Source organism: Mastigoproctus giganteus, chromosome 13, assembly GCF_048544385.1.
Source record: "Mastigoproctus giganteus isolate SK-2022 chromosome 13, ASM4854438v1, whole genome shotgun sequence".
Lineage (NCBI taxonomy): Eukaryota > Metazoa > Arthropoda > Arachnida > Uropygi > Thelyphonidae > Mastigoproctus > Mastigoproctus giganteus.
The window spans coordinates 95487664-95500694 of NC_143587.1; the positions used below are offsets into that span (position 1 = coordinate 95487664).

The 13031-nt window shown below is 36.2% G+C and overlaps 1 protein-coding gene across 1 annotated transcript in view; it reads right to left on the reverse strand.

Moving 5' to 3' along the window:
- Positions 1-13031, reverse strand: part of LOC150076268 (acylamino-acid-releasing enzyme-like) — a 428243-nt gene that overhangs the window by 222330 nt on the left and 192882 nt on the right. Inside the window, exon 11 of the mRNA XM_090387301.1 lies at positions 3880-3980. Within this exon, the coding sequence (XP_090243427.1) occupies positions 3880-3980 (101 nt within the window). The remainder of the gene's footprint in view (positions 1-3879; positions 3981-13031) is intronic.

Sequence of the window (13031 nt, forward strand, 5' to 3'; positions counted from 1 at the left end):
ATCTCCATCCTATTCCAACAACTCTTAAACAGCAACTCCCACAACTCATTACTCTGTCCGCTACCTTCTCGCGATTCTCCCGGCACTTCTCGGGATTTCTTTCCAGCCGCACATCACTCAGGCATCTCCACGGGAACTCTCTAAACTTCCACCACTGCCAAAACTCACAACTCTCCCAAGAAAAACTCCTAACTCTCCCTCCTTTCTTGCATCTGCCTCTTGTTTCAGCCGCTCATTCTATTTTAATCCAATCGTCGTTCGTTCTCCATCATCTCATTATTCTCATTCGCTCTCTCCCACTTCTTCCGTTTTTTCTTGGCCCTCCCTCTCCTGGGGTAACTTCCTGTTTACGAAATTTTCATCAACTTTGATGAACTACAGGGCGTCTAGAAATTTCTAGATATTTCCTTGTGATCATTCCCGATTCACTTACCGCCATTAGTCCACTCTGTTTCTTCTCTACCGCTCCTTGAAATTAGTAAGTGCTCAAGGAGTCGGTCTGTTTCAAATAGCGGCAGCCATTTCTACATAGTGTATATCGCATCCAGGGTTTTCTTCACCCTCCTAGTTCTTAAAATCTTCCTCTCCACAAGGGGGAGTCGGTTCCCTTGTTCTTTCCTTCCAAAGAGCTGCTCACTTTTCTGTTTATGCGACCATGAACTGGCCTTGCGGTGCCCCCTTTGTACTAGTGTTCCAGTGCTCCCATTGTCTTGTGTACCGTCCTGCTACCCCCCCGTTGTTACGTTAATCCTCCCCTACTTGACTGTATGGTACAGAGCGATCGAAATCTGGTTGAAAATCATCCTATGTAAATAATATTATTTACTATTTACATCTTTTTTTTTTTTTTTTTTGTTATAATATTTATAACATAACATTCGCTAGGATAAGTGTAAGAAATTTGTTCTTACAGGCCTGACCATTTCCTTATACAAGGGGACAATCACCTCCTTATCTCTGCTAGCACAATTCCTGTATATCATTGACAAGACACCATGAGCTACTCTTGCAGACTGTCTGCACTGCTCAGAAAACTTCATATCTAACTGCACAATTACCCCAAGAGACTTTTCATTCCCCACTACCCTGAGTGTAGTATCACCCAATTGATACGTTACTGTGGAGTTACTGTTACCCATATGCAGTACTTTACATTTCTCAATGTTAAACTTCAGTTGCCACCTCTCAGCCCATCTGCTGGACTTTTACAGATCCTGCTGCAGTAGTGTACTATCATTACTGTCATTAACCACCCTGCCAACCTTCGTATCGTCTGACAACGGCCCAACAATGAACCCTGGGGGGACTCCACTATGAACATTAGTCCATGAAGAGCAGTGTCCAATTGCAGCATCTGGAGACTAGGAACCCGCAAGGTGATCTAATTGAGGTGTATAAGGCCTTGAATGGTTTGAGCAAGCGCTCGATGCTAATGGGATTCTTTCTCTTGCTCAGATTGCTCACCTGAAAGGACATAAATTCAAATTGAGGAAAGATAATTGTAGAATAGATCTGAAGAAATTTGCCTTTAGTCAGAGGGTGGTTGATAGTTGGAAAAAACTTTCATCCGTTGTACTGGAGGTCAACAACTTAAATAAGTTCAAGGCACAAATACACAAACATTTGGAGTGAACGATGGGTGAAACAGGAAGGGTTTTTCTTCTTTTTTTTTTTGGCTGATGCTATATAAGCTTTCTTTCTTGCATCTTATGCCTTTACTAATGCTAATGAGAACTATAACAAATTTGTAATAATATTAGAGGAGTTTTTCTTATATATAAAAGTAAATTATATGATCCCTTCCAGGTCTAAAATGATTAAATCACAGCTGAAAATGCAGACAAACTGAACGGTATTTTACATCTGAAAACAATTTGAATGGAGGGGCCAAAAAAGATTGTCAGATTTCAGTAAGGTTTGTGATATTGTGATCTCTGAGAAGCATCTATCAGAAAAACTAACAGCTGAAAGAGGGTAAGACTCCTAGGATATAGGGGGTACATCCAGTTATATTAAAGAATGCAACAAGGGAGTGCACCTTACAGTTAGAATTGATACTATGATCATCACTAGATTCTAGAATGATTACTTTGGACTAGAGAAGTGTAAATGACTCAACCACTGATAAGGGAGGAGCTAAGTTGGAAATGAATAACTATAGGCTGATGAGGCTGACTTCTGTAACTGATAAGATAATGGGATCAGTAACCCAGGAACAGTCACATGGCACTTGGCAAATGAACCTCAAAAATATCATTTGCATATTAATAACTGATTCAAAGTTAACGGCTGAAACTTTCTGCACCTTATACAAGGGACTCGCATCTGGTGAGTATGGGCTGGATATCATCATTCTTCTCTTCCTTTGTGATTCCCTTCTACTTCTCTCTCTCTCTCTCTCTCTCTCTCACGGTAACTCAGAATTTTTTTTTTTTTTTTTTTTTTGGCTGGTGCAGCATAAGCCTCTGGCTTTCTTGCACCATATGGCTAATAATAATAAAAATAATAAAGTGTACTACTAATGAGAGTAAACAAGTAAAGCTGGCAAAGTTTGCTGATGATTTAAAAGTAGAAAGAATGGTAAAAAAATCATGACCAGGATAAGCTGCTTAAGAATAACTATGGTTACACATAGGGTCTGAAAGATAGAAAAGATAAATGTAAGGTTTGCAGTGGGAAAAAAGAAATCTTAAGGTGGCATACAGACTAGGGGACATGGGATTCAAGGTGTTTCAGGATGAGAAAGATTTAGAGGTTATGATACAAGCAGATATGAATTTTTCCTTGACACATAAGCAGGTAGTCAGGAAGGCACATGGCATACTAATAACAAGATCAATGGCACTTTTGCCAGCAGGGGAAAGGATTTATTATTGCTCATTATCACAATCATTGAGCATAATCATTTCCCCACATTGGTGAGATCATACTTGGAATATTGTATTCAGGTCTAGTTGCCTAACAAAAAAAAAAAAAGGACATAAGGCTTACAGGGAGGGTTCAAAGAGCAGCAGCAATAAAACTGGTTGAGAATACTACAGGTTGTTCTGTCTTAAAAGATGGGAACTAAAGAGCCTGGAGACTTGACACCTCAGGAGTGATCTAATAGAGGTGTTTAAGACACACAAAGGAATAAGCAAAATTAATGAGGAAAGTCTTTTCAAGTTCTCAGGTAAAACACAAATGAAGGGATGCAAATGCAAAATTTTGGGAAGCAACAGAAGATTAGGCAACATGAAGTTTGCCTTCAGGAAGCTGTTGTTGATCAATGAAATAAGTTGCCTCCAAAGGTAGTTGAAACTGAGGGTCTGACAAGGCTCAACATATTAGATGGAATCAAATTGTTCCTCTTTATAAATAGGCAAATTAGGTCTGACTAACTCAGGGTTCTCACAATTTCATTGCCCATATCACAAAATTTAATGATCTCATTTGCACAGTTCTTTCATTCATTTGATATCCTTTATGAATCAAAGCATAGTCCTTTAATATTACTGGCATCAAGAATTCACTTGTTTTCATAATTATGCTTAATCAAAAAATTCCTAAAGGTTGCATAACAATAAAATTCTGTGGTGTGCCTCATCTGGTGGAACTTTGACACAGCTTGAATCACTTTTTTATTTTTTTATCACCTACAAATATTTTGTTTCTTCACTAAATGGTTTATGGGTTTTAAAGTAGTCACAGTTTATTTCAGATGCAAGCATAAATCTACTAGAAGTATGTTAAATTACTTGATACAACTTATTAAACAGTAAGCAAATAATTACACAGACCTTATAATAAAAAAAAATGTAACCAAGCCTTCAATTATAAAATATTATAAAGTTCAAAAACTCGACAAAGGCTTATCCTCATAACTGAAAATATTTTTACCTTTTTACTTCTCCAAACAGTGTGAAGCAAAACATGATTGTTATCAGTTGTCCAACAATGATCAGGAAGAATATCTACATATAATCCAGGAAAACCATTTCCTAGAAATAAAATATAACCCATATGATCAAAATTAAAAACCAAAATGGTTTACTACTTTTTAAATGCATATATGAGAGGTGTAGCCAAAAAGACAAGGTGTCACCATTTTTGTTACAATCAGGGCTATCATCATAGCTGTGTTATGTTGAGGAAAACTTCCACTGAAAGTTGCAAATCATTACAAGAAGTTTATTAAGCATCTCAAATGTTGAGATGAAGTTGGAATGCACCAGAACGATGTTCCAGTATTTTTTCTAAATGTCATAATAGAAAATCGTTAAATTTATACACCTAATATTATGAAACAATGGCATAATCAAAGAGAAGGGAGAAATATCTATTTTATCCATTGCTACTAGAAATATATATTAATAGTAATCTTTAAAATTAATAGATTTATTTAAAAACAAAAATATAAATTTTGCAATGAAACTCGAACGTTTCTTACTAAAGTACAATGTGTTAGATAAAGAGATCCAATGAATGAGATAAACTGTGATGCATGTGAACACTGCAATTTGATTCACCATGAGCTGAACACTAGAATTGGTTGTTTTACAAACCGTGAGTCTCAAGTCTGATTCAGTTACTGTACAGTCAATGTGCCGTTATCATATAGTCTTCTGGAGAACAAGCGTTCTGGTACTATTTTTTTTAGCAATACGCCTCTGAGTGAAACCCACAATTTTTTAACATTATCATGTTGAAAAGTTTGGGAAACTTGTTCTCGTTAGTTGAAGAATGACAGTGAAACAACAGATAATGGATAAAGATTGTATTTGTCAATATTTAACTATTAATCTTGAAATGAAAACAGCACTGGCTCACACTGCTTTATCAGTGAGGTAATTTCTAACAGCAAAGCAAATTCTTCAGATAAAAAATCCTCCCTGTTTCCCAATCTGAGCCCCTAGCTTCTATTCCCAAGTATCAAAATTTTGTAAAAGAGACATACTTTGGATCACTACAGAAGGTCTGGCAACACATGCTGAGAGCGCTAACAATGATATCTGTAAACAAGTTTCAATACTTTCAATATTACAAGAAGCCCATATTAATAGCTTCTTGTAGAACTGTTCCAGTGGAACTATTCCAAAGGAAGATAAAAACAATTGACTGGCAAGTTTAATTTCAATTTACTTACAAAACCATTTAGAGTTTCCCAGTAGAACTATTCAGAAGGAAGATAAAAACAAATAATTGGCAAGTTAGTTTTAATTTACTTACAAAACCATTCCTAGAACTTTCTAGCTACACCTCGTATGCTCAATGATATCATGGTAGCACTGAAGTAATTTTCAATTTTTTTAAAAATATCTAAAAAAGTTTAACAAAAAGTATAATCAGGTACTATATTACAAAAAAGGTTTAAATGGAAGTGAGCAGAATTTTTAAAAATGAATAGAAATTTTTTGCAGGGAATGGAAAAGTATTTCCATCCCCTGCAATTTTATTCCAAAAACTTTTTTTGCCAAGACAATAACTTCTTACTTAGTTGTTAGTTTTCAGGCACATCATTAACTTAGGCAATATCATGTCATTGTGTATTATTGTGTGTCCATGGGTCAATCTGCATGTTGTGCAGGATGAAAAGTAAGAATAACTCACAGGAAAAAATTCGTACTCCTTCAACTGAGATCAGTTATCTACAGCCCCAATCAGGATTAATATCCCAATTAGATTGCGAGTACTGGCAACGTCATACAAGGAAACAAATCTCAGAGAGAATCAGCCAAAAAAAACACTCCTTCCAAGAATTTGTTCAAACCATCCTTAGTATTAGTAGTGGCAAATAATATGGGGAAGCAAGCTTATACATCAGCAAGCATCGGGGGGGGGGGGGAGATGCCCATATTATTTGTCTATCTCCACTCTAATAGCAGATCAACAGTAGTTTTCATCAGAAAAAAATATGTGGACTAATAACAGATCAATAGTAGTTTTCATCAAAAAAAAATACATGGGGTATATAGATCTTTAGATACTGATTTCAAATCCATTTTTGGATTCCTCTAGCATGTCTGGTTTTTGTGATGAGATTGATTATGTGAGCATGCTGAAACTGACTATACTACTCTCATATTCAACCAATGTACATGAATATAATTTTTATTTACTTATTATTTATTGTTCATAGATTCATATTTATGTAACTGTTTGAATATATCTATGTCTTCATTATTTCATAATTTAATTATTTGATTACAAACTGTTTCAACTAAGATTCAATGAATTATTGAATAACTAATCACTGAATTCTTAATTCATCCAAAATGAATTAGAGGGTTTAGTGTCAAACAGCATTAACTACTACAAAAATTGCATTTCACCTCAAAGGTGTAAAAATCATCCCAACAAATTCTGCTGCATGTGCAGCTCTTTCCTAACTAAATTACAATGGCATACATTCACAGCAGATATTCAGAAAATTAACCACTTATACTTTGGCTGTACTCTGGACCACAAGAATAAGACATGGGTACCATATGTTATTTGTATGCTTGTTTGAATGGATTATGTGACTGGCTGAACAAAAGGAAAAAGTCAATGCCATTTACCATACTCATGATACAGAAGGAGCCAAAAGAACATGATGGTGATTGTGAATGTAAATGGATTCTCAACAAAGAATAAGCACAAGATTGTTTATCCAATCTTATGCTTGTTCTTTTTATGTTGTTTAAGTATCCTATCTACTTTCTGTGACACCCCATAATAAAATGTAACGTGAGCCAAACTGACATTGTGTGGGTTCCTGACTAGCCAAGATCTCATATTTATTAAGGATCCAATTTGGGAAAACACATGTGTGCAGATTTTTCCATACCCTATTTAATTCTAATATTCTGTCAGTTCCTTTGCTACAGTATAACTAGGCTCTAGCCATCAAAGCTTAAGCTGCACTATTCTTATGGACTGAACTATTCTTATGACTTTACTATTCTACATAACATGTAGAATAGTTAGTAAATTGATCAGCCATCAAACAGTGGTTTTCTATAAACTGTAGTATATAACTGGCTATTTTCTCTCTCTCTCTCTCTCTCTCTCTCTCTCTCTCTCTCTCTCTCTCTCTCTCTCTCTCTCAATGTATAAAAACATCTAAAAATGGAAGAGTCCAATCATTCTGTTTCTACTGTAAATTTAATGAAAGTAAAGAGCTGGTTCAAGTAAATCAGAAGCAACAATTATCTGGAGAGTCTCCAGCTGACCCTTGTCCCTTCCACAAGGAGGAAGGCCATCTACTTGGAAGTGAATGCTGCTATGTGAGCAACGCATCCCCAACCAAGAGGTTTCCAGAGGTAGCCAATGAAATTACTGATTGTCCACTCTTTGACCACCCAAAGTTTGGAAATAAGAAAGGAAATTGGCATGTGGTATAAATAGGTCAGTGGGATGGGAAAAGGTAAAAGGGGAAACGGAAAATAGCAGAATGATGGTTAGAGAGATGGGAGGTAGCAGGAGGAGATAAGAGTAGGACTCCCAAAAAGTCTGTGAGGATGGGGGGGGGATCAGCATGGTGTCAAAACTTCTATGGGTGGGGCCTAGGGATCAACAAGAAAGGAACTTAATAGAGGCATAGGTAGGGAGGAATAGTAGTGATGAAAAGATGAGTAAGCAGCTGGCTTCTACTATTAGTCCTATCCTAGAGGGAAGCTGAGGGTAGGACCAATAAAGGCTGGGTACTGGATCAAGTGGAAGCAAATTTATTTTAATTTTTCCATCAGTGAATAAACCATGTGAGCCAGCAAATTATTCTAGAGGAAATGACATCTTTGACGTAGCCAAGTGGTCAGCAGCATGAGTGCAGTAGCACGCACTCTTTGAGTGGACCAGGGTTTAAACCCATGACTGCTAAATACGATTAACATTTGTATTGATGATTTATTGTAAACTCCATTGACCTGGTGGTCATGCTGGAGTATAAACAAGAAGATTTTTTTTGAGTTTTCTTTCAGTTTTACTTCAAATGATCCACTGTAAGAGATTTATCTTTTCCAGGTAGCCTATCATGACCATCCCTATACTGTCTCACAAAAACAATACTAAGAGCTTTTCAGATTTTTTTGCAACACAGTGATCCTGAACACTGCCATTCCACAGACTGTTGTTTCATTTCAGGATTGTAGAAATAAAGCCTTTCTTTACATCTCCTTCAAATTCAGCTAGAATGGCTTTAGAAGCCCCAATCATGGACTGCTTTTGATCAATATTGAAACAGATATTGTGAGACCCATTTTGTTGAGAGGTTGCATTATAATGAGGTCTAATTACTAAGAACAATATCAAAAAACACATTCGTATGAAATGTTAAGTATTTCAGCTACTTTCTTGAATCCTATTCAACAATTAAAAATTCAATGTTATGAATGTTTTCTGCTTTTCTGCAGTTATAAAAGAAATCAGCCTTCCTGACACATCATCAAAATTTCACTTAATCAGCATACTAATATTATATGGTTTGAAGAAGAAAGGACAATGTCCTTTCAATATTTTTTTTTTTTTTTTACAATTTTGTATTATAGATGATGATCCTTCAAAAAAAAATAAAAAAGAAAAAAAGTTTTTTTTTTTTCTTTAAGATAATTCTGCACTTACTTTTTTGGAATTCTGTTATTTTTCTTGACATGATGTTTTTAAGGGTTGATGAAACAAATAATAATTATTAATATGTTATCAAATTTGACATATTTTATACAGAAAAAAGTTAAATTATGGTTGTAATACTTGTATTAATGTAACAACCACAAATGGAATAAGCTTAAATCATGTTGGTTACAGAGCTTGGCAACCAGGCACCTCAGAGGTGACCTGATTGAGATTTATAGTTTATAAGGCTCTGAGAGTTGAGGGATTAGTAAAATGAATGAAGGTGGAATTCTCAATGTTATAAAGAATTCTAGAACTAGGGGGTTCCTAGTTCTAGACTAGGAATCATAAATTAAAATTACACAAGTTGAGGTTTAGATTAGATTGTAGGATGTTATCTTTTAGCCAGCAAGTCACTGATTGCTGGAATAAGTTGCCCTCGCAGGTAGTTGAGACTGACAGTTACCTGTGTAAGGAGGGAAACATAATTTATGTTTTCTTATCTACTTAGTTTTTTTTTTTTTCCAGTGCAGCAAAAGCTTGTGGTTTCCTTGCACTATATGGTGAATACTATTACTACTACTATATCAATAACCCTCATACATATTCAGTTCAAGCTCAAAGGGCTAACAAAGTTCAGAAATTTGGCGTCCTTCTGTAAAACACTGAACCTATTTTTTTCGTTAACAGGATAACAATTAAGATGTCATGGGATTCCTAAAACTCTAATTAACTTTCAAAAGTTATTACCTCAGTTCAACTTACATTCAAATTAAACATTCCATTGCTGTATATACATTAACTGTGTGTTTATTCTCATTTATATAAGTTTACTATTGCTGGAAAGAAATAAGGGCTTTCTTTCTAGCAATAAAAATATCCACAACAAAATATCTTCTGCTGTTTAAACTGGAGCTTCAGCTTCTTATCACAATGCCTTCCCTGACATATTAAGAGCATAGGCCCTATTATCTTCCATGCACTACTACTACAACCTAATGCAACCTCTATCACAACCAGTTCCCAAATACTGAGTTATAGCATTTTTAAAAATTTTTTTTTTGTTTCCATGCGTACTATTCAAAACATCTATCTTTGGGGTCTTAAACAATGACATCATTCACATTAATTTTCAAAGTTTTAATTTTCTGATCTTTCTGCTTTTTGAAGCAGAAAGATCAGAAACTAAATGTACTGCAAAAATTGCTATATAATTCCAACATAGCAGCTTTTAAAATAATGACTACATTTCATTTGAATAAAATTTAAATCTAACTAAATGCAGAGTTGTTTTTTAGCATTTGATAAAATGTTTTCTCATATTTATAATATTCTCATTGCCACCACAAATTTTAATTACATTCACTGCTGAAATTTATTAATTAGGGTTAATATGTAACAGTAACCCATTTCTAAGCATCTAAAATTAACATATTAACAGCTGCAGTGTTACAGAAAAATTGTTTTAGGGGACTATCCAAATTTTTTTCTTGTTATTGTGTGTCTAACCTTTGTAATTAGCCACACATACAATGAAATGGGAAAAAATCTCTTATTCTTAGGTTTTATTTTGTGCAATATCTCTAGGTGTGTCACAAAAAGGTAAAAAAAAAAAAAAATGTAAACTGCAGCCATTATCAACCCAGTGCAGGATGGAAGCCTCCTCAACACATGCTGAGGGAAATGGACCATAATCTGCTACGTTGGTCCAGTGTGGGTTGGCAGATCGACAGTATTTAGCAGTCAGGGGCTTGAACCCTGGTCTACTCAAAGAGCATGTGCTACTGCACTCCCACTCCTGACCACTCAGCTACGGAGGTGTGTCCCAATTATAAAAAAGTTGCTTCTGGTTATGAGACATATTCTGTGTATCATATTCTTATCATGTATTACTTGTTTACATTTACACTGTTTTATTTCTTCAGTTAATATGAATTTATGGACAACAAAGGGGTGAAGGGAACAAAGGGGTGCTCATATGAAGAAAGGTTTAAGTTCTGCAAATTGCAGCTTCTGGAGACTAGGTTGTTATTTGGTTTTTAGGAGCATTAGCAACTAAGGCCATATTGCTCCGGGATATGCGGTGGTCATTCCCTGACCTTTCCGCATCCTCCATATTTGGTGGTGACGGGCTCGAACCCCGGTCTAATCAAGAAGCGTGTGCTACGCACTGCTGCTCCTTCCCATCTGGCTACAGAGGTGCCCTTGGAGACTAGGCACCTGCGAGGCAATTTGATTGAGGTGTGTATAAGGCCTTGAATGGATTGAGCAGGCTCAATGCTTATGGGATTCTTCCTCTTGCTCAGATTACAAACCTGAGGGGGGGCACAGATTCAAATTGAGGAAAGACAGTTGTAGAATAGATGTGCAGAAGTTTGCCTTTAGCCAGCAGGTAGTTGATTGGTGGAACAAACTTCCATCTGTTCAAGGTAGAACTAGACAAACATTTGGAATGAATGGATCAGTGAAATGGGAAGAGTTTTTTTTTTTTTTTTTTGGCTGATGCTGTATAAACTTGCTTTAAATTGTGAAGAAAAATAGTGTAATTACAGTGTGAGATAATATTTTAACTCTTTAGGCCACATGCCTGAAACGTTTGTAACAATGCACAGCGAGAACTATGTTTCATTTGAGGAGTTTTTGCATTATACATAAATCAAAAAAGTTGCAATATGTGGACAGAGGTTTTTACGAGGACTTAGACTGTGGTAGCACCATTTTTGTTTTTCAAATTTTTTTAATGTAAAAATTTATATGAATACAGAATAAATTTGAGTGGTTAGTTGGGAGTATAAATATTTTTATAAATTTTAGAATTTTCACTTTGCTATGAGTTTGTTCCTTATAATTTCAAAATACTCTGCTTTATTAATGTATTACAGTATTTTTCAAACATTATATAATTCTTCTCCAAGAATTAAAGGAAAAAGAAATAATAAAGAAATAATAAAGGAAAAAGGGATGTTTAATAAAGCAGTCTAATTAACTATTAGATAGTTTCATGTTATTCAAGGGTAAAATCATATTTGAGTTCCTAGGCTACCTACTTGAAACATCCACGATATAATGCACAGTGAGAACAGTTTGTCATCTCACAGAGATAAAATGAATAAACAGCATGTGAGAATGGCAGGAAGATTTCAATGTCTGTTGCACTGAAAATGCTAAGGACACCAGTGCTCCATGGCAGTTAATGTAGTATTAAAATTAAAATAAATGATTATCTAATTATGTAATTCTGCAATTAAAAAGTAATTAATTTTATTCTGGTTAATATTATAAACTTGATATCTCACCAAGCCATTTACATGATATAGAGGGTGATTCACTACCAGTGCGACAAACTTGCAGGAGGTGTAGGGGTCACAAAGATGAATCGGAATCACATAGCATTGCAGGGTCCGAAATGCCTTCGTCATGTGGTAGAGGACGTTGAACGGGAGGTCGCATGAACAGCGATCCCGCTGGAAGTCAGCATTTGCGAACCGGTTCCCGAGGCAGTAGGATGGACGAGTATTCAAACGTTGAACTGGCCGACATGCACCTTGCGTATGGAGCTGCAGACTGTAACGGGTGTGCCGCTCTGCGCTTGTACCAGGAACGTTTCCTGCACAGGCGTGCTCCTCATCATACGATTTTGATTCTGTGTCACGTGTGCACAGAAGGTTACGTGAGACTGGTTGTTTCACGAGAGGTACCATGAATCGAGAGCAAACGACGAGGACACCAGACAATGAGGAGAATGTCCTACGTCTTGCAGAAGGCAATCCGAGTACGAGTACTCAAGCGATAGGCCAACGATTGGGTATGTCCCAATCCACTGTATGGAGGATATTGTCAACCAACCAAATGAGTTCATACCATCTGCAACACGTCCAATCATTGGAGCCTGCGGATTATCCACTCCGGAGGACTTTTGCTACTTGGTTTCTTCAACAGAAACGGTTCGCAAATGCTGACTTCCAGCGGGATCGCTGTTCACGCGACCTCCCGTTCAACGTCCTCTACCGCATGACGAAGGCATTTCGGACCCTGCAATGCTATGTGATTCCGATTCATCTTTGTGCCCCCTACACCTCCTGCAAGTTTGTCGCACTGGTAGTGAATCACCCTGTATGTTCTTGTTTATACTCCAGCACAACTACCAGGTCAGAAAAGTCTACAACAAACCATGAATTCAATTGTTTATCATATTTAGCAGACATGAGCTTGAAGCACTGTCCACTCAAAGAACATGTGCTACTGCACTCTTGCTCTTGACCATTTGGCTATGTCATTTGTAGATACAAAATGAGGACAGGATTGATCATGGGCAAAAATACACATTTCTAAAAAGTAATCCGATACCTACATGTTTCAAAGAGCCTTTTGTTGATTCAATATTCAGTGTCAGCACACCTTTGGCCTTAATTACACACTGAATTCTTGTCAGTAGAGTGTGAACCAATTCAACTACTGAC